Here is a 20,000-nt window from a genome sequence, read left to right as displayed (position 1 = left end):
CTTATCAGATATGACATTGGCAAATATGTTTTCCCACACAGTGGGTTTTCTTGTTGTTTTTTTGATGGTTTCTTTTGCTGTGCAGAAGCGTTTTATTTTGGTGTAGTCCCATTTGTTCATTTTCTCTTTAGTTTCCATTGCCCTAGGAGCTGTATCGGTGAAGAAATTGCTTTGGCATATGGCTGAGATTTTGTTGCCTTTGGATTTTTCTAGTATTTGTATGGTTTCCCGTGGTATATTTAAGTCCTTTATCCATTTTGAGTTTATTTTTGTGTATGGTGTAAGTTGGTGGTCTAGTTTCATTTTCTTGCATATATCTGTCCAATTTTCCCAACACCATTTATTGAAGAGTCCATCTTGACTCCATTGTATGTTCTTGCCTCCTTTGTCAAATATTAATTGAGCATATTGGTTCAGGCCGATTTCTGGGCTCTCTATTCTATTCCATTGATCTATATGCCTATTCTTGTGCCAGTACCAGGCAGTTTTGAGAACAGTGGCTTTGTAATACAACTTGATATCTGGTATTGAGATCCCACCTACTTTGGTCTTTTTCAGGATTGCTGTAGCTATTCGGGATCTTTTTTTTATTCCAGATGAATTTTTGGAGAGTTCGTTCTAGATCTCTGAAGTATGCCGTTGGTATTTTAATGGGAAGTGCGTTGAATTTATAGATTGCTTTGGGTAGTATGGACATTTTAATGATGTTGATTCTACCAATCCATGAACACGGTATGTTCTTCCATCTGATTATGTCTTCCTCTATATGTTTTTTCAACGTCCTGTAGTTTTCTGAGTAGAGGTCTTTTACCTCTTTAGTTAAGTTTATTCCTAGGTAGCTTAATTTTTTTGGTGCGATGGTAAACGGGATTGTTTTTGTAATCTCTCTTTCTGAAAGTTCACTATTGGTGTATAGAAATGCCTCAGATTTCTTGGGGTTAATTTTGTATCCTGCTACATTGCCAAATTCATGTATTAAGTCTAGTAGCTTTATGATGGAGTCTCTAGGGTTTTGTATGTATAATATCATGTCGTCTGCAAATAAGGACAGTTTCACTTCCTCTTTTCCAATTTGGATGCCTTTTATTTCTTCTTCTTGCCGAATTGCAATGGCTAACACTTCCAGTACTATGTTGAACAGGAGTGGTGAGAGTGGGCATCCCTGTCTTGTTCCTGTTCTTAGGGGAAATGGTGTTAGTTTTTGTCCATTGAGTATGATGTTGGCTGTGGGCCTGTCATATATGGCTTTTATTATGTTGAGGTATGATCCTTCTACTCCCACCTTGCTGAGAGCTTTTATCAAAAATGGGTGTTGAATTTTGTCAAATGCTTTTTCTGCATCAATTGATATGACCATGTGGTTTTTTTCTTTCAATTTGTTTATGTGATGTATCACATTTATTGATTTGCGGATATTGTACCATCCTTGCATCCCTGGGATAAATCCTACTTGGTCATGGTGTATGATCTTTCTGATGTACTGCTGGATCCGATTTGCTAAGATTTTGTTGAGGATTTTGGCATCTATGTTCATGAGGGATATTGGCCTGTAATTCTCTTTCATTGTGTTGTGTTTACCTGGTTTTGGTATTAGGGTGATGCTGGCTTCATAGAATGAGCTTGGAAGTGTTCCTTCCTCTTGAATTTTTTGTAGTAGTCTGAGGAGGATAGGTTTTAGTTCTTCCTTGAATGTTTGGTAAAACTCCCCTGTGAAGCCGTCTGGTCCTGGGCTTTTGTTTGCTGGAAGCTTTTTGATGACTGCTTCAATTTCTTCCATAGTTATTGGCCTGTTGAGATTTTTAGATTCTTCCTGATTGAGTTTTGGAATGTTGTATTTTTCTAGGAATTTGTCCATTTCCTCCAGGTTGTCTAGTTTGTTGGAGTAGAGCTGTCCATAGTATTTTTTAACAATCATTTGTATTTCTGTGGGGTTTGTTGTTATTTCGCCTCTATCATTTCTGATTTTGTTTATTTGGGTCCTCTCTCTTTGCTTCTTGGTGAGTCTGGCTAGAGGTTTGTCAATCTTGTTTATCCTTTCAAAGAACCAGCTCTTGGTTTCATTGATTTTCTGTATTTTTTTTTGGTCTCTATGTCATTTATTTCTGCTTTAATCTTTATTATCTCCTTCCTTCTGCTCACTCTGGGGTTTTCTTGTTGCTCTCTTTCTAATTCTTTGAGATGTAGAGTTAGCTGATTTACTACCATTTTTTCTTGTTTTTTGAGATAGGCCTGTAGAGCTATAAACTTCCCTCTCAGGACTGCTTTCATTGTGTCCCATAGGTTTTGGATTGTTGTGTTTTCATTGTCATTAGTTTCCAGGATGTTTCGAATTTCTTCTTTGATTTCATTGGTAACCCAATCAATATTTAATAGCATGCTATTCAGCTTCCAGGTGTTTGAGTATTTTGGGTTGTTTTTATTGTAGTTTATTTCTAATATTATGCCATCGTGGTCTGCGAAGATGCTTTTTATGATTTCAATCTAATTGAATTTGGGGATACTTTCCTTGTGACCCAATATATGGTCTATTTTTGAATATGTCTTATGAGCATTTGAGTAGAATGTATATTCCCTGGCTTTGGGGTGAATTGTTCTGAGGATGTCTATTAAGTCCATCTGATCTAGTGAGTCATTTAGGATTGCTGTATCTTTGCTGATTCTTTGTCTAGAGGGCTTATCCAGTGTTGTCAGTGGTGTATTAAAGTCCCCTACTATGTTTGTATTGTTGTCGATCTCTCCTTTGATATCTTCCAGGAGTTTTTTTATGAATTTGGGTGCTCCTGCATTGGGTGCATATATGTTTACCAGAGTTATATCTTCTTGTTGTATTGATCCCTTTAGTATTATGAAGTGGCCTTCCGTATCTCTTGTTATGGCCTTCACTTTGAGGTCTATTTTGTCCGATATAAGTATTGCTACCCCAGCTTTCTTTTCCTTTCCATTTGCCTGAAAGATATTTTTCCATCCTTTCACTTTCAGTCTGTGTGAGTCCCTTCTAATGAGGTGGGTTTCCTGTAGACAGCAGATGTATGGGTCATGATTTTTTATCCATTCAGCCACTCGATATCTTTTGGTTGGAGCATTTAGCCCATTTACATTTAAAGTTATTATTGAAAGGTACTTGTTTGTAGCCATTTCTGTTTTTGTGTGGCTGTTTTCTTTCTGAGCTTTTTATTTCTTCTTTTTATACCAGTCCCTTTAGCATTCCTTGCATTGCTGGCTTGGTGGTGATAAACTCCCTTAGCCTTTTTTTGTCTGTGAAGCTTCTTATTTCCCCTTCAAGTTTGAATGATAGCCTTGCTGGATAGAGTATTCTTGGATTGAGTCCTTTGCTTTGCATCACTTTGTAAATTTCTGTCCATTCTTTTCTGGCCTGATGTGTTTCTGTTGAGAAATCATTTGACAATCTAATGGGAGATCCCTTGTATGTAACTTTCCGTCTCTCTCTTGCAGCCTGTAAGATTCTCTCTTTGTCCTGAACATTTGCCATGGTAATTATGATGTGTCTTGGTGTGGGTCTTTTCGGGTTCACTTTGTTTGAGACTCTCTGGGCTTGTGTGACTTTTTTCTTCCCCACCTCAGGGAAGTTTTCTGATATTATTTCTTCTAATAGGTTTTCTAATCCTTGTTCATCCTTCTGTTGTTCTGGCACCCCTATTATTTGTATGTTGTTTCGTTTCATGTTGTCCCAAAGCTCCCTTAGACTCTCCTCCTGTCTTTTAATTTTTTTCTCCAATTGCAGTACATTTTGGGTGTGTTTTGCTTCCTTGTCTTCTAATTCACTAATTCGGTCCTCCGCTTCTCCTAGTCTACTGTTGATACTTTCAATGGAGTTTTTCATTGCAGCTATATCACTCTTCATTTCTTCTTGGGTCTTACTTAAGTTGTTGATTTTTTCATCTGTTTCTTCTAGCTTCTTGCAGAGGTTGTCGATTTTTTCCTCCATCCGGTTTATGCACTCTGGGACCCTTATTCTGAATTCTTTTTCTGTCATGTTGCATGCCTCTGTATTACTTAGCTGCTTTTCTGGAGAGTCCTCCTTCTCTTTCCTTTGGGGGTTTCTTTGTCTGCCCATGTTTGATCTCACTGACATATCTAGACGTTGAGTCGTTCAGTGGTTGCTCCCTTGGTGGCAGTGACTCCTTGGTCTGTGGTTGCTCTTCGGGCGGTTGTGGTAACAGCTGCTCTTCAGTTGGCAGCAGCTCCTCTGGTGGGTGCTGTTCACAGCTGTGGTGGCTCTTCTGGTTGGTGGGGCGAGGTTTCACGTACAGCTGCTGTTCCTCAGCAGAGGGTGTGGTGCTCAGGATGTTGCTGTTGCTTGGATCTGCTGCGTTGATTTAAAGGCACAAAATACAACACAACAAGGCACCATGTACCAGGCACTATACACAAATATATTCACGATATTAATAACCCCAAATAAAGGTGACCACCTGAATTAAGAGAATTAGGGGATAAGGAAGAAGGAAGAGAAAAAGATAAAAGAGAAAAAAGAAAAGAAAAGTAGGGACCAAAAAAAGAAGTGCAAAAATGAAATTGGGAAAAAGGAGGGGGGAAAATAAAAGCGAGAAAAGAAAAGAAAAGAAAAAAAAAGAGCGAAAAGAGAGAATGAAGTGGAAGAGAGGAAGAGACTTTTTTATATGAGGAGAATACTCCTATAGAACAGCCATTAATCCCAACAAATTCCAGCAACAGCTCCCTGGAGATGAATGCAAACTAGAAACAACCAATAATATAACGATGGAAATAGAATGGAGAACACTAATCCCAAAATAAAATAAAGAGAAAATAAAATGGCACTTTAAAAAAAAAGATAAAATGGTAGCAGTAATAATACTGGTTAAAAATAAGAAGGTAGTAATTAAAAGGGTAAAATCAGGTGATGGAAAAAAGAAGAAAAAAAAAGAAAAAAAAGAAGAAAAGAAAAAAAAAGAAAAAAAATTTGGTTTCTTAGTTAAAAGGTGAAAAAAGAAAAAAAAAATTGCAGTAGTGAAGGTCCTTCGGTTCTTCTATTCTTCAGTGTGGCTCGCCTTAGACCTGCCAGGTATTCAGGAGAGTGCTGAGTTTCCCTGCGATACACTGTTCTTCTGTGTTGTAAACCACAGTCCTTATTTTAAAGTAAGCCGCATTTGTTTCCCAGACTGCCTTATTTTGTGTTTAGCAAAGAGTCAGTTTCTGGGTCAGCCTCTTGGTGGCAGTGTTCTGGGGTTGGCCTCTGAGGCTATAGGGCCTCTCTGTCCAGTGGAAGTTCACTGCCCAGAGCTGGCTGCGTAATATAGTTAGTTACTGGCGCTGTGTTGTTGCTGGTATTGAAAATCCCTCTATAGGCCAGACCCTGTTAACTCCCAGGGACTGATCAGGTTATTTTAATCCTTGATCTCATACAGGGTGGAATCTGGGTGTGGCTGTGCTCCTTGCCTGGGGGTTGGGGGGAGGAGTCTCACTCTCCAGAGAGAATGGCGGGCCCAGTCCTGGGCTCAGGGGTGTCTCAGCACTCAATTCACTGCCACCTCTCCCGGCCCCCCTTCTCTCCTCAGTCTCTCCCCAGATTCCACTCCTCCGCACACTCTCCCTCTCTTCAGCACAGGTGACTGTCTCGAGATATTGTACATTCTTTTTTAAAAGTGTTTTTAAGTCCTCAGAACCTGTTGTGTATTTTGCACTTATGGCATGTCTCAGCTCACACTGGCTGTTTTCAGTGCTCAGTGGCCACACATGGGTAGTGGCTGCCTGATTGGCTGGTGCACTTGGCCATCCCCATGTCACTGGCTGTGAGGCAATGGATTTTGGCACATTGATTTTTGTATCCTGCAACTTTACAGTATTTGTTTATTGTTTCTAATAGTTTTGTTTTTTTGGTGGAGTCTTTAGTGTTTTCTATATACACTAGGAAAATGTCAACTGCAAAAACTGATAGTTTTATTTCTTCCTTCCCTATTTGGATGTCTTTTCTTTCTTTCTCTTGCCTTTTTGCTCTGGTTAAGATTTCTAGTACTATGTTGAATCAGAGGTGTGACTGTGGACATCCTTGTTTTGTTCCTGTTCTTAGAGGAAAAGTTTCAGGTTTTCACCATTGAGTACGATATTAGCTGAGGATTTATCATAGATGGCCTTTATTATGTTGAGGTACTTTGCTTCTATTCCTATTTTATTGAGTGTTTTAATCCTACATGGATGTTGTATCTTATCCAGTGCTTTTTCTGCATCTATTGATAAGATCATAGGATTTTTATCTTTTCTTTTGCTGATGTGGTGTATTACATTGATTGATTGGTGTATGTTGAACCATACTTGTGACTCTGGAATGAACCCCACTTGACCGTGATGTATTTTTTTTTTTTTTGGATATACTGTAGTATTTGATTTGCTAGTATTTTGTTTAGGACTTTTCATCAGAGATATTGAACACAATATCTCTGTGTTCATCAGAGATATTGGTCTGTAATGTTCTTTCTTGGTGTTATTTTTGCCAGGTTTTGGTATCAGAGTTATATTAGCGTCATAGAGTGTGTTAGGAAGTATTGCCTTTTCTTCAATGTTTTGGAAGAATTTGAGAAAGATATGTTTTGAAAAAGAGAAAATCTTAAATACACAAAAGGATGTTTCATATGGAGGAATAATGAAAACAATAATAGATTTCTCAATGGAAACAATGGAACTGAGAAGATCTATAATAAAAGAGTAATATGCTAATTAGACTGGACATCCTTCAGGATATCATTCTGGACATCCTTCCGGACAAAGCCAGGGCCAGAAGGAAGCCAGCTAGCATCCGGGGTGCCTACAGGCGGCCAGAGGGAAGCCAGCCCGGCCTGTAGAAAAACACTGTCAACGATAAAAAAGAATGAAATCTTAACATCTGCAACAACATGGATGTGCCTAGAGCAGTGATGGCAAGCCTATGACACGCGTGTTAGAGGTGGCACGCCAACTCATTTTTTCAGTTGATTTTTCTTTGCTAAATGGCATTTAAATATATAAAATAAATATCAAAAATATAAATCTTTGTTTTACTATGGTTGCAAAAATCAAAAAATTTCTATATGTGACACGGCACTAGAGTTAAGTTAGGGTTTTTCAAAATGCTGACAGGCCAAGCTCAAAAGGTTCGCCATCACTGGTCTAGAGGGTGTTGTGCTGAGTGAAATAAGTCAGTCACAGAAAGACAAATGCCATATGATTTCACTTATTTGTGGAATCTAAGAAACAAAATAAACAATCAGAATTGTAACAGACTCATAGATACAGAGAACATTTTGATGATTGCTGGATAGGAGGCAGGTGAATGATGGGTGAAAAAGATGAAGGCATTAAGAAGTACAAATTGGCAGTTACAGAATAGACATGGGATGTAAAGTACAGTATAGGGAATATAGTCAGTAATACTGTGACAACTCTGTAGGGTGTCAGATGGCTATTATCGAGGTGACCACTTTGTAAGTTATTTAATGTCTGGTGACTGGGTTGTGAATTGTAAATGAAAAATAAAACATGATTTTATTTATTTATTTTAAAAAGATTTAAAATAATAAATAGGAAGGGAGAGGGAAAAAGAGAAACATCAATGGGAGCAAAGCATTGATCCTTCGATGGGCTGCTTCCTGCAAGCCCCCATCAGGGAACAAGACCAAAACCTGGGTATGTGCCTGACCAGGAATCAAACCTGCAACCTTTCAGTGCCTGGGACAATGCCACATTGGCCAGGGTGAAAAATAAAACATGATTTTTAAAACCAGGATTAATAAATTGGACTTCATCAAAGTGAATACTTTATTTTTAAATTTTATTTTAATTTTTTTCCATTTTTATTGAATGTATGGGATGACATTGGGTAACAAAATTATACAGGTTTCAGGTGCACAATTCTACAACACATCACCTGTACACTGTATTGTGTGTTCACCATCCCAAGTCAAGTCTCCATCCATCACCATTTATCATCTCTATACCCTCCTCAACCTCCCTGTCTCCCATCCCTCAGCAATCCCCACACTGCTGTCCCTGTCCATGAGTTTTTTTTCTCGTTTTAAAATATTTTGCTCAATTCCTCCACCCCCTTCACTCTCTCCACCCTCCAAAAGTGAGTAAATTCTGTTCTTTGAAAGTTGTTAAGAGAATGAAAAGACAAGTCTCAGACTGGAATAAAACATTTGCAAATCATATATATATGTATCCAGAAAATATAAAGAACTCTCAAAATGCAATTTAAAAAATTAAAAAACTGCCTAGGCCAGTGTGGCTCAATTGGTTGGAGCGCTGACCTGTACACCAAAAGGTTGTGGGTTTGATTTCCATTCAGGGTACATATCCAGGTTTTGGTTTGATCCTAGGTTCGGTCAGAGCACATGTGGAAGACACCTGATTGATATTTCTCTCTCACATTGATGTCTCTCTCTCTCTCTCTCTCTCTCTCTCTCTCTCTCTCTCTCTCTCTCCTCTCTCCCTTTGCCCCTCCCACCCGCCATCCTCTCTAAAATAAATTTAAAAGTATTTTAAAAATTGGCACTAAAATTGAATGGATATGGGGATAGCAAATTAGCACAGGAAAAGTTGCTAAACATCATTTAGGAAATTAAAAATTACAATGAGATGCCACTATACATCTGATAGAATGTAAATTGGCACAACCATTTAGGAAAACAGTTTGGCAGTTTTTTAAAAAGTAAGTGAGAGATTTATGACGACAGAGAGCAGATCAGTGGTTGTCTGGGGAAAGAAACCGTTCTTTCCCCAGAACGGGAGGGCAGAGCAAGAGGGGTTAGAAAGTGACAAGAGGAAACTTTTGGGGATGATGAATATGCTTATTATCTTAATTGTGGAGATGGTTTCAAGGGTGTTAACATTTATTAAATAGTATATTTTCAATATGTGCAGTGTATTATATATCAACTATAGGCCGAGTGCAGGAGATTCATGCCCTCGGTGGCGGAGAGGTGTGGTCCCTCAGCCTGGCGTTCACCCTATTGCAGTCCAGGAGCCCTTGGGGGATGTCCCGTGCCATGGAGGCAAGAGAGGCTCCTGCAAATACAGCTGCAACTGCATGAGCCCTGCCTCTGGCTGAGCAGCACTTCCCCTGTGGAAGCGCACTGACTTCCAGGGAGCAGCTCCTGCATTGAGCGGCTGCCCCTGGTGGTCAGTGCACATCATAGTGACCAGATGTTCTTCCATTCAATCAATTTGCATATTCCCCTTTTATTATATAGGATTAGACATCAATAAAGCCTTTTTTTAAAAAAATAAAATGGCCCTAGCCGGTTTGGCTCAGTGGATAGAGCATCGGCCTGCGGACTGAAGGGTCCCGGGTTCGATTCCGGTCAAGGGCATGTACCTTGGTTGTGGGCATGGCCCCAGTAGGGGGTGTGTAGGAGGCAGCTGATAGATGTTTCTTTCTCATCGATGTTTCTGGCTCTCTATCCCTCTCCCTTCCTCTCTGTAAGAAATCAATAAAATATTAAAAAAATAAAAATAAAATGGACTGCTTACACATGTGAAAAGTAAGGCTATTTGTAGCCTCTCATACAAGTGAGAAGAATAACCCATAAAACAATACAGTTCAGTAGGTAAAGGGTAGATATTTAGGCTTTAAAACGTGGTTTTCTGAATTTTGAAAGTCGGAAAATAGAACCAGTTCATTCTTTGACCATGATTTCTTTATCCTATTTCTTTGAAATCAGCCAACACCTGCCATGTTGAGTTGCTCTAAAAGTTACCGTGAAATAATGAGGTTATTTGAAAGTAAGTGTAGCTTCTTGGGTGAGGTGAAAGAACAGGTCATGGCTGTATTTGTCTGTGGAAAAACTAGCCCCTGGGCCTCCTTGCAAAGGTCCAAGCGGGCATGTGAACTGTGATACTGGGCCACCTCTAAGAGGAGATCTGAGGACAGAGGCTCTCCGTTGAGGCCGTGGCAAGGGCTGGCTGAGTGGCTGACTCTGTCCTTACACACACAGTGTATCTACCAACTCGTGGAGGCTCTGGCGCTCAGCGGCTGTGGAGGTGTAAACTTGGAATCCCAGCTGGAAAACATTACAGGCATGCTGTTCCAGCAGGTGAGTGCTGGAGGCTGCAGGTATCCTGGGCTTGGTCTTCCCCTCTTGTTTGGAGGTGATGGTTCCCCCAGGGCAGGTCACTACCTCCACACGGCCCTGGGCTTTTCTCATGGTGACTGTAACTGCACACACCTCAGGCTTCCCTGCCGGGATTCTAGTCACAGAGTGGATATTCTCTATGAGGTAAATTGGATACAGTTCTGTATGTTTCTGGGGGTGGAGGCCATTGTTGCTCCCTCTAAACTGGTTAAGGGCAGAGAGTCCAAACCGACCCATTATGCCTGAGGGAAATGGCAGGCCTTCTGTGTTGTAGCCTAGAGGAGGAAGAGGACAATTGAACATTTTGCTAAAAGGTGTTACCGTCCATATATTTGCTGGCCACTGTCTTCTTTTCTTTGGGGCTGTGTAGGTGTATTCCTGGGTCCTCTTTTCACGTTCTTATGGGCAAGTGCCGTACTTTTTCTGGCTGCATACCTCAGTTTCTCCATCCATGCCCAGAGCCCCAGATTTTTCAGTGCTCCCAGGTCTGATGCCCTTGGTCTCCCCACAGCTCTGTGAGCGAGTGAACCCAGCAGACCCTCACTCTGTGGAGAACCGCAGCCTCGCCCTGAGGGCTATCTTCACCCTGGGTAAGTCCACACATTTTCCTAACCCCAGGTATGGGCCCGGGGACCTTGTACTCCATGGGAGGGTAGGTTCCCAAGACAGCCTTCTTTCCTTCAGACAAGATGCAAAGTAATCCATGTAAAGTTTTCCTGAAATTCAATGAATCTCCAAGGGCACAGACATTCTCCCTTCCCTATCCCTTTTGTTACCACTCCCTTCCCCTGTGGTTGGCTTCCCGTTCTCCTTTGGTGATCCTGAGCTCAGAAAGGTGATACTGTGTAGAGAGCACTGATGGTCGCGAAAGAGGTTCTGACCTAATTGGTGTGCACATGGCGGGGCAGGGGAGGGACAGGCCTAGGTTAGGAAAAGCATCTGTCCCCAAGCCTGGCACATGGTAAATGCTGGACAAACACTGGCTCTCTTTCTTCCTGCTTCTTTTCTCCAGCCTAATAGACCCTAATTTATCCAGCCCATGGCATCAGTGGTTTGCTGTGAGCATGATTTACTTCTACACACCACCTCCCACTTAAACATACCCCTGACTCCCTTTATTCATGCCCTCTAATAGCCAAGTTATACCAGGATCAGATGGTATCCCTATTACTAACCACCGTGGAATGCAATGATCCAGCCAAGATGGAATCAGCCCTTCAAGTGTTCACAGATGTGTTTCAGGAATGTGAGTAGGAAACAAGCCTGGTCCTAGGGATCTTCTTGCGCAGGAAATCTTCTTGCTCTGGCAGTCAGTCCTATTTAGTAGTTAAAAGCACAGCTTTAAACTCAACATAAACTCAATAGGTTCAAATCCTGATTTTGACTCTTAATAGCTGTGCAAACTGGGGCAGATTACTTTTAGTCTGAACCTCTATTTCCTCATTTGAAAAATGGAGTTGCCTTGGCTGGGTGGCTTAGTTTGGTGGAGTGTCATTCTATACACCACAAGACTGTGGGTTCAATTCCTGGTCAGGGCACATACCTATGTTGCTGTGTCGCTTGTGTGTTTCCAGATCAGGGGTATGGGAGGTGATTGATCAATGTTTCTCTCTCAAATTGATCTCTCTCTCTCTCCCATCTTTCAATAAAATAAAAAACAACATATCCTTTGGGTGAGGATTATAAAAAATAAAAATGTAAGTAACATCAATTCCTACCTTTAGCCATTTTTAGTGAGAATTAAAGGACAAAACATATCTTGGATTGTAGGTTTTAACTTCAGTCAAGTGTCCATCAAAACATTGCTGTGTGACTAACAGTACGAAGCACAGAAAGTACACACTTAAATAAGATATGGTCCTTGTTCTGAGGAGCTCAGTCAAGGAGGGAAGATGAGACTGTTCACACAGCAAAAGGATACAGGATAATAGGTGATAAGTTACTTAAATGTGAGCATGGCGATGTGCAAAAGGAATGCAGAGAAGGTGTCAGTCAGGAGATAGGATAGACTCTGTGAAGGAGATGTGCTGAGAGCAGAAAGGAGACTGAGTCAGCAAAAGGAATTCACACAGAAGAGCAGTGCTGGCAGTTCTAAAGGTTGAGATAGGCAAAGGGTGAGCAGAACAGCTCCGTCAATGAGGTAGACTTGTGTGGTCAGCTGTGGGAGCCTGGCAAGCGCTGAGACGCAAGCGCTAGCTTGCTGAAATACTGTTTTAGGTCACTTTCTAGTCTGGTTTGAAGCAGAGGGGTGGTGGAGATAGCCTCTCGGGTTTGATCTGGCCTTGAAGAGCAGGACTGTATCTAAAATTTCTCCTACCTGTCTGTCTTCTCATGCCTCCCAAAGCAACAAAGGGGGAGGTAGGAGACTGACCCCTCTGCATGTCTGTCTTTCCTCTAGTGCCTCAGACCAAGAAGCTGCAGCGCATGGTACTGAATTCTACCATTCTGGTGATTCAGGAGGACCTCAAACCAGTGAGCAGAATGGCAGAATGTTGGGGCTGGGAGGGCAATTGCTGTTTTGAGAACTTGAGGTGTGGTAAGATGGAGAGGGGAAGGTTTGGGTGAATGAAGAGAGAGGTAAGGCCCCCTTGCCAATCTAGTTCTGGCCTCAGACTTCTGCCCATGGGTTACATTTGGGCTTGTCAAAACCTGAGAAAGGTTTGAGAAGTGGAAAGGTGGTTTCTTCCTATTTTCTGAGCCTTTTCTGTGGGCAATACTGTGGTGAGCCCAGTAGGGACATGGAGCTCTGAAAGATACTAATTTTGCTCCCAGAAAATTCACAGTTTGCTTATGGAGAGAAGTCCTGAAACATCACATCTTGCATATGCTATGAGAAGATATATACATATATTTTCAATATATGCTTCTCTTTTCTTTATATATATATAAATTCTTTCTTTAAAAATTTTTTGAATTACAGTTGGTATACAATATTATATTAGTTTCACGTGTACATCCTAGGGATTAGACATTTATTTATATAACTTATGAAGTGATCACCCCAATAAATCTAGTGTACACCCAGCATAGTTATTACAAAATTATTGACTATGTTCCCTATGCTGTACTTTCCATCCCATGACTATTGTATAATTGCCAGTTTGTACTTCTTAATTCCTTCACCTTTTCATCTATCCACCCACTCCCCTCCCATTTGCCAACTATCAAAATGTTTTCTGTGTCTATGAGTTTGGCTCAGTTCTTCTTGTTCATTTATTTTGTTTTTTGGATTCCACAACTAAGTGAAATCATATTGCATTTGTCTTTCTCTGTTTGACTTATTTCACTCAGTTCAACACCCTTTAGCTCTATCCATGCTGCCAATGGCCAGATTTCATTCTTTTTCAGGGTTGAGTCATATTCCATTGTATATATGTACCACTTCTTCTTTACCCATTCCTCTATTGATGGACACTTAGGTTGCTTCCAGATCTTGTCTAAGAATAGACAAATATGGTAATTAACCATACCTTCGCTATGCCTCCCATTGGCTAATCAGCGAGATATGCAAATTAACCCAACCAAGATGGCGGCCGGCAGGCATGCAGCTGAAGTGAGCAGGCTTTCTTGCTCCAGTGATGGAGGAAACAAAGGTTCTCCACCTGCCGCGGCCTGGCTCTGTGCTCCAAAAGGAACAATGTTTCAATTATAGAATCTAAACAAACCCCAGATACCTGCTTTCAGCAGGTTGTGGCCTCAGAACTGGAGTGAGTAGGAGCCAGCTCTCAGCTCCTGTGATGGCAAAAAAGTTTCAATTATAGAAGGTAAATAAATCCCAGAATAAAAAAAATAAAGAAAAAAAGGAGAGGCTGGGAGCTTCAGTCACTGGCCAGCCTGAAAACAGCCATCAGCCCCTCATTCAGACTGGCCAGGCACCCCAGTAGGGATCCCTGAAGGGGGCGTGACCAGCTGCATACAGCTATCAGCCCCTCACCCAGGCTGGCCAGGCACCCAAGCGGGACCCCCACCCTGATCCGGGACACCCTTCAGGGCAAACCAGCCAGCCCCCACCTGTGCACCAGGCCTCTATCCTGTATAATATAAGGGTAATAGGCAAACTGACCCTAACAGCAGAAAGACTGGGAATGACTGGTCACTATGACACACACTGACCACCAGGGGACAGATGCTCAATGCAGATGCCCTTTGGTGGTCAGTGCGCTCCCACATGGGGGAGCTCTGCTCAGCCACAAACCAGGCTGATGGCTACCAGTACAGCAGTGGTGGTGGGAGCCTCTCCTGCCTCCTCAGCAGCACTAAGGATGTCTGACTGCAGCTTAGGTCTGCTCCATGCTGGCAAGTGGGCATCCACAAAGGGCTGCCGGGCTGCCAGAGGGATGTCTTATTGCCAGCTTAGGCCCAATCCCCTGGGGATCAGGCCTAAGCCAGCAGGTGGTCATCCCCCGAGGGGCCCCAGACTGTGAGAGGGCACAGGCCAGGCTGAGGGACCCTTCCCCCCCTCAAGTGCCCAAATTTTTGTGCACCAGGCCTCTTGTTATAAATAATGCTGCAAGAAACTTATGGATGTATATGACATTTCAATTTAGCATTTTGGGTATCTACAGATAAATATCCAAAAGTGAAATTGCTGGGTCCTCCTTTGGCTCTCTGTATAGTCTTTGTTCTAAAGTCTATTTAGTCTGATATAAGTATTGGTACTCCAGCTATTTTAGTTTTGTTACCATTTTCAAGAAATACCTTTTTCCACCCCTTTATTTTCAGTCTGTGTATGTGTCTTTTGACCTGAAGTGGCTCTCTTGCAAATAGCATATGTAAGCGTCTTGTTTTCTTATCTATTCAACCATCCTATGTCTTTTGATTGGAGCACTTAATTCATTTGCATTTAAAGTAATTGTTGATAGAAATGTACTTATTTCCATTTAATGATTCATATTTTTGATATTCCTTTCTTCTTCTCCTTAAAGAAGTCCCTTTAACATTTCTTGTAATATTGGTTTGGTGTTGATGAACTCCTTTAGCTTTTTCTTGTCTTGGAAGCCTTATCTCTCCTTGGATTCTAAAGGACAGCCTTGCTGGTTACAGTGATTTTGGTTGTAGGTCTTTGCTTTTCATCACTTTGAATATATCTTGCCAGTCCCTTCTGGCCAGCAAAGTTCCCATTGAGAAATCAGCTGACAGTCTTATGGGAGCTCCCTTGTAGGTAACAGTTTTTCTCTTGCTGCTTTTAAGATTCTCTATCTTTAACCTTCTGCATTTAATTATGATGTGTTTTAGTGTGGGCCTCTTTGGGTTCATTGTGTTGGGACTCTTTGCACTTCCCTTGATGTTGTACCAGATGCCCCTAAACTATCCTCATTTTTTTTCTGTTCTAATTAGGTGTTTTCTGCTACCTTATCTTTCAAATTGATGACTCAATATTTTGTGAGAAACCATATTTTTGAAAAAGCTCTTCAAACAGGGCTGGAGACAGCAGAGACTGCTTCAGTTCTGGATCAAAGAGGATAGGGGAACAGGAGAGGAGGGGAGTAGTGGTTTGGGGTACCAAATGCACGACAATGGCATCATCCCTAAAAACACATCCTCAGAAGGTTAAAGGAAAGCTTGGAATCTTGAGGGTTAGGCCCTCAGGACTTGTGGGATTTGTTCCTGGCTTTCCCTAGGAAGGCCAGAACATGGGACTGCCCTGGACTCGGATTCTCCCCCAATCCACACTCCTGCTAATTTTCATATCTCTGGGGAAATAAGGTGAGGGCAAGGTAAGTACTTAGAGTTCTCCAGGGAGGTGGTGGGAGCTGAAGCGGTTAGAACTTCCGGGCAAAGTACAGAAATGGTCATGGTTAATGGCTTGTGGTCTGTCATTATTGCGAGCCCACTGTAGAGTCTCACTGGGTTTAGTGTCAGGTGATCTGATCCCCTCACCTGCCTTGGTCCTCTGTGTCCTCACCTGGATTATGAAGGGTCACACTGGCAGTCCCTGACATTCCTTTCTGTCTTGTCATGTGATGGTCTGTGACTCCACAGGTGCCGAAGGTTCTCCTGCACTTCATTGAGATGCTGGGCCAGCATAACTACTTGGCCTTGCCCCAGGGGAACACTCTAATCAGCTTTGTCATCAAGCTTGTGGAGTCTGAGTCATCAGTGAGCAAGGGGCTGGGCAGGGAGGGGACCGAGGATGGGAGCACACCTCAGGGGATGGAACAAGAGGAAGGCAGGGTTGGGAGCAGGAGGGAAACAAGAGGGTATGCCTGGCACATGTGAAGGGTCTTTGGCCTGTAAAACCCTAAGCAGTGAGCCAGGGAAGGCCCTGAACCCAGAGACTTAGCTAGCATTGGTTTTAGATTTAAATCTTTCCCTTTCTCATTCTAGAATGAAGAGGACATCCGAATAATGTGTTCCAGAATCCTACAGATGGTATAAACAGCTAGGGCCAAACAGACCTCTCCGTTTCCTCTTCCCTTGGCACCCCAGATCACTACCCTCACCCCGGCCCCACCCCCGACTGCATCCCACCTTCCCCTTCCATCAAATGCCTTGTGGTGTCTCTGTCACCTCAACCCACCTGCATTTCATTCCATACAAGTGCCTGGGGTTCCACTGAGAAGTGCTCAGTGCAGCAAAAGAGGGTCACGGGGTGTGGATCTGGAAGCCAGAGTCTGAGTCCTGATCAGCCAGTTTTCTAGCTGTAAAATCTTGAATAATTTGTTCTCCCAGCTGCAGTGTCTTCTTTTATAAAAAAGGGGGTGATTATATTTCCTGACTGTTCTCAGCAACCTCCAGGGATTCTGGGAGACTCATATAAACTGATTTGCATCAGCGCTGAGGAAAGGGCTGTGTTGTGGGAGGAAAAGGACTTAAGATTTACTCTCCCTCCCAGTGAGCTCTGCCTCCTGACCTTCAGCATGTCTCTGACTCTGGAAGGTTCCTCAACGAAGGTGATTACAAGTCACACATTCCAAATTTCAAGAAGTCCTCATCTATCAAGTCAACTTATGCCTGCTATAATTTTAATCAGGACCTTGGTTATACTTTTCCAACCTGAAGTGAGGGGTTGGGGGTGGGGGTGGTGGGGAGAGAGAGAAAGAAGAGGAAGAGGAGGGAGAGAATGAATATGAATGGGTTAAGGGGGCTCTGTATACAGGCCTCAAATACTCGGTCTGGAAAGGGAGACAAGGTCTTGGGGTTGGAGACTGATGACGGGCTGACTTGGGGCTTGGCATTGAAATTCTTCCACATCTCCTGCCAGGTATCTTTGCCCAAACTGGTCACATTGGTGTGTGAGCCCAACAACACCTTGGCCTTCGTGCCTCTGTGTAAGGCAGCCATACAAATGGCTCTGAAGGCCCGTTCCCTGGGCCAGGTTCCTTACCTCAGCAGCTTTCACCAGGATCGTAAGTACAAGGGTGTGGCAGCCTGTGGAGAGGTGCTCACTGTGATATTTAAGTCTGTTTGTGGGCATGGAGTGTTGGAGTTGTGGGCTGGCTGAGACACTGCAGGGGTGATGGGTGTGGGGAAGAGGATGTAGAGGATGCTGGATGAGGGGATTAGGTCCCATGCTTGGGCCATGATGGGAAGAGTAAGGCAACTACTTAAGGCCATTTGGCCTCATGAATGAAAGGGGGATGCCTCTCATAGTCACAGTTCCTTCTATCCTTCACTCCTCATTATAGAACACTTGATTCAAGATGTACAAACATTGTTAATTACAAAGTAATGAATACACACACTCCTGACCCTTAGTTCTTCCTTTGCCCTAACTCTGAGCTCACCCTATCCCTGACCTCTAACCCCAGTGGGACTTAGGGTTAGAGTTAGGATGTCTGTTCAGCATATCATTGATGTGTGTGTGTTTTCTAAGGCTGAAGTTGTAATGGTTTGTGTTTTAGTCTGAATCAAAATGTCACAGCTCCTGTGGCATTGACACTGATGTTCCCTCTCCTCTTTGCTTTTTCTCCTCCTCTGAAGTACTGATGGGGAGCTGCCAGTGGAGGCTGGGGGTTGAGCATCCTGAAGTGTGCACTGACTCTGCCCTCTTCTTTTATCCTCTCTCTAACTTAGCTACCGAGTACGTTTCCCCTCAGAGACTCCTGACCCATCTTGTGGTAAGTGATGCCAGAATGAGTGCCACAGTCATATATTCTTCCATCCACTCATCAACCCACCCATCTATCCACTCATTTCACAAAGAGCTGGTTACTACTTTGTCTCAGGCATTATGCTGGGTATGGAATAATGAGATAGGGGCCAAAGAGCATGGAGGAGGGACCTGGGAGTATAGTGGTGAGGCCTCGAGATGAGGATGTGGGCAATGGGAAAGGCCTGCCTTTCTCCTATTTGGCCTTATTGTGAGCTGCTCTCTGTTGACGTGGACAAGCCCACATACCTTTCTGGATCTCTGTGTTGAGTTTCTCTGTTAGCCCAGACATTATGTGCTAGACATTATGCACACTTGAAATGACAAAGGTAGACCTACCCTTGAGGTGTTCACAGACTTAGTGGGGAAGACAAGCGTGGGAATAGCTATAGTCTAGGGCAGGGGTGGGCAAACTTTTTGACTCCAGGGCCACAATGGGTTCTTAAACTGGACCGGAGGGCTGGAACAAAAGCATGGATAGAGTGTTTGTGTGAAGTAATATAAATTCAAAGTAAACATCATTACATAAAAGGGTACGGTCCTTTTTTTTTTTAGTTTTATTCATTTCAAACGGGCCAGATCCAGCCCGCGGGCCGTAGTTTGCCCACGGCTGGTCTAGTTTGACAAATGTACTAATAGATAAATACATAAGGTGCAACGGGACTTAGAAGAGCACCAGGCTGACATGGTCTCCAGGAGGCAGGAAGGCATCACAGAAGAGGTGATGTTTCCAGAGCATCTGGGTGGATGTAGGAGTTCAACAGGTGGCAAAGAATGGGCAGGGCCTAAGCTCCAGCTCTACCATTCTATGGATTTGCTTTCATTTTCTTTGTTCTCTTCTCTTATTTTTTATTTATTTATTTATTTATTTATTTATTTTATTTTATTTTATTTTATTTTTTTAATTTATTGCTTAAAGTATTACAAAGGGTATTACATATGTGTCCATTTTATCCCCCCGCCCTAGACAGTCCCCTAGCCTCCCCTACCCCCCAATGTCTTGTGTCCACTGGTTATGCTTATATGCATGCATACAAGTCCTTTATTTGATCTCTTACCCCCCTACCTCCTGCCCCCCAACCCTCCCCGTCCTTCCCAATGCAGTTTGACAATCTGTTTGAGGCAGCTCTGCCTCTGTATCTATTATTGTTCAAAAGTTTATAATGGTCTCTATTATCCATGAATGAGTGAGATCATGTGGTATTTTTCCTTTATTGACTGGCTTATTTCACTTAGCATAATGCTCTCCAGTTCCATCCATGACATTGCAAATGGTAATAGTTCCTTCCTTTTTAGAGCAGCATAGTATTCCATCGTGTAGATGTACCACAGTTTTCTAATCCATTCATTGACTGATGGGCACTTAGGCTGTTTCCAGATTGTTCTCTTCTTTTAAATATTTTCTCTGCCTTCTGCTTGCTTCTCAGATGTGTTCCCAGAAGCCCTACAGGGAAAAGGAGTTTGGTACAAGCTCTCTGAGGCTACTATCTGCCCTGCATCCTATCACTTCTCTGCATCCTGTTATAAACCACAGTGTTGGCCAGCTGTGGAGGAAGGTGATCCCACAGATGTTGGAGATACTAGATGGTAAGGGCTTGGTTAGCAGGGAGAGGAATGAAGCTGGGACAGTGGCCAGACTCCAAAAGAGATGGCGTCCCGAGGTGCAGGATGGACCTTCCTTGGGGTGAGGAGAACTGGAACCAGTCTCTCTGTCCCTTTGAGGTGCTATTGGATGGGTCTGCTTTTGGGGGCAATGTTGTGAACTGAGCAGAAACACAGTCCAAAGTTCTGTGGCTCCAGGGTTCCCAGAATGACTCCTGCAC

General features: G+C 42.8%; 1 protein-coding gene across 1 annotated transcript in view; it reads left to right on the top strand.

Annotated features, from left to right (window-relative positions):
* The window catches only part of LOC308513843 (maestro heat-like repeat-containing protein family member 1), a gene marked incomplete at both ends in the record, with an annotated part of 51,976 nt that overhangs the window by 9,647 nt on the left and 22,329 nt on the right, over positions 1-20,000 (top strand). The window contains 7 exons of the mRNA XM_081083944.1: positions 9,948-10,046; positions 10,597-10,675; positions 11,221-11,331; positions 12,484-12,557; positions 16,068-16,184; positions 16,413-16,457; positions 17,290-17,434. Of these exons, the coding sequence (XP_080940070.1) occupies positions 9,948-10,046; positions 10,597-10,675; positions 11,221-11,331; positions 12,484-12,557; positions 16,068-16,184; positions 16,413-16,457; positions 17,290-17,434 (670 nt within the window). The remainder of the gene's footprint in view (positions 1-9,947; positions 10,047-10,596; positions 10,676-11,220; positions 11,332-12,483; positions 12,558-16,067; positions 16,185-16,412; positions 16,458-17,289; positions 17,435-20,000) is intronic.

Source organism: Myotis nattereri, assembly GCF_964212035.1.
Source record: "Myotis nattereri genome assembly, chromosome: 2".
Taxonomy (NCBI): Eukaryota; Metazoa; Chordata; class Mammalia; order Chiroptera; family Vespertilionidae; genus Myotis; species Myotis nattereri.
The sequence above is the reverse complement of the archived record's forward strand: the minus strand, read 5'-3'. Positions and strand labels throughout refer to the sequence as shown.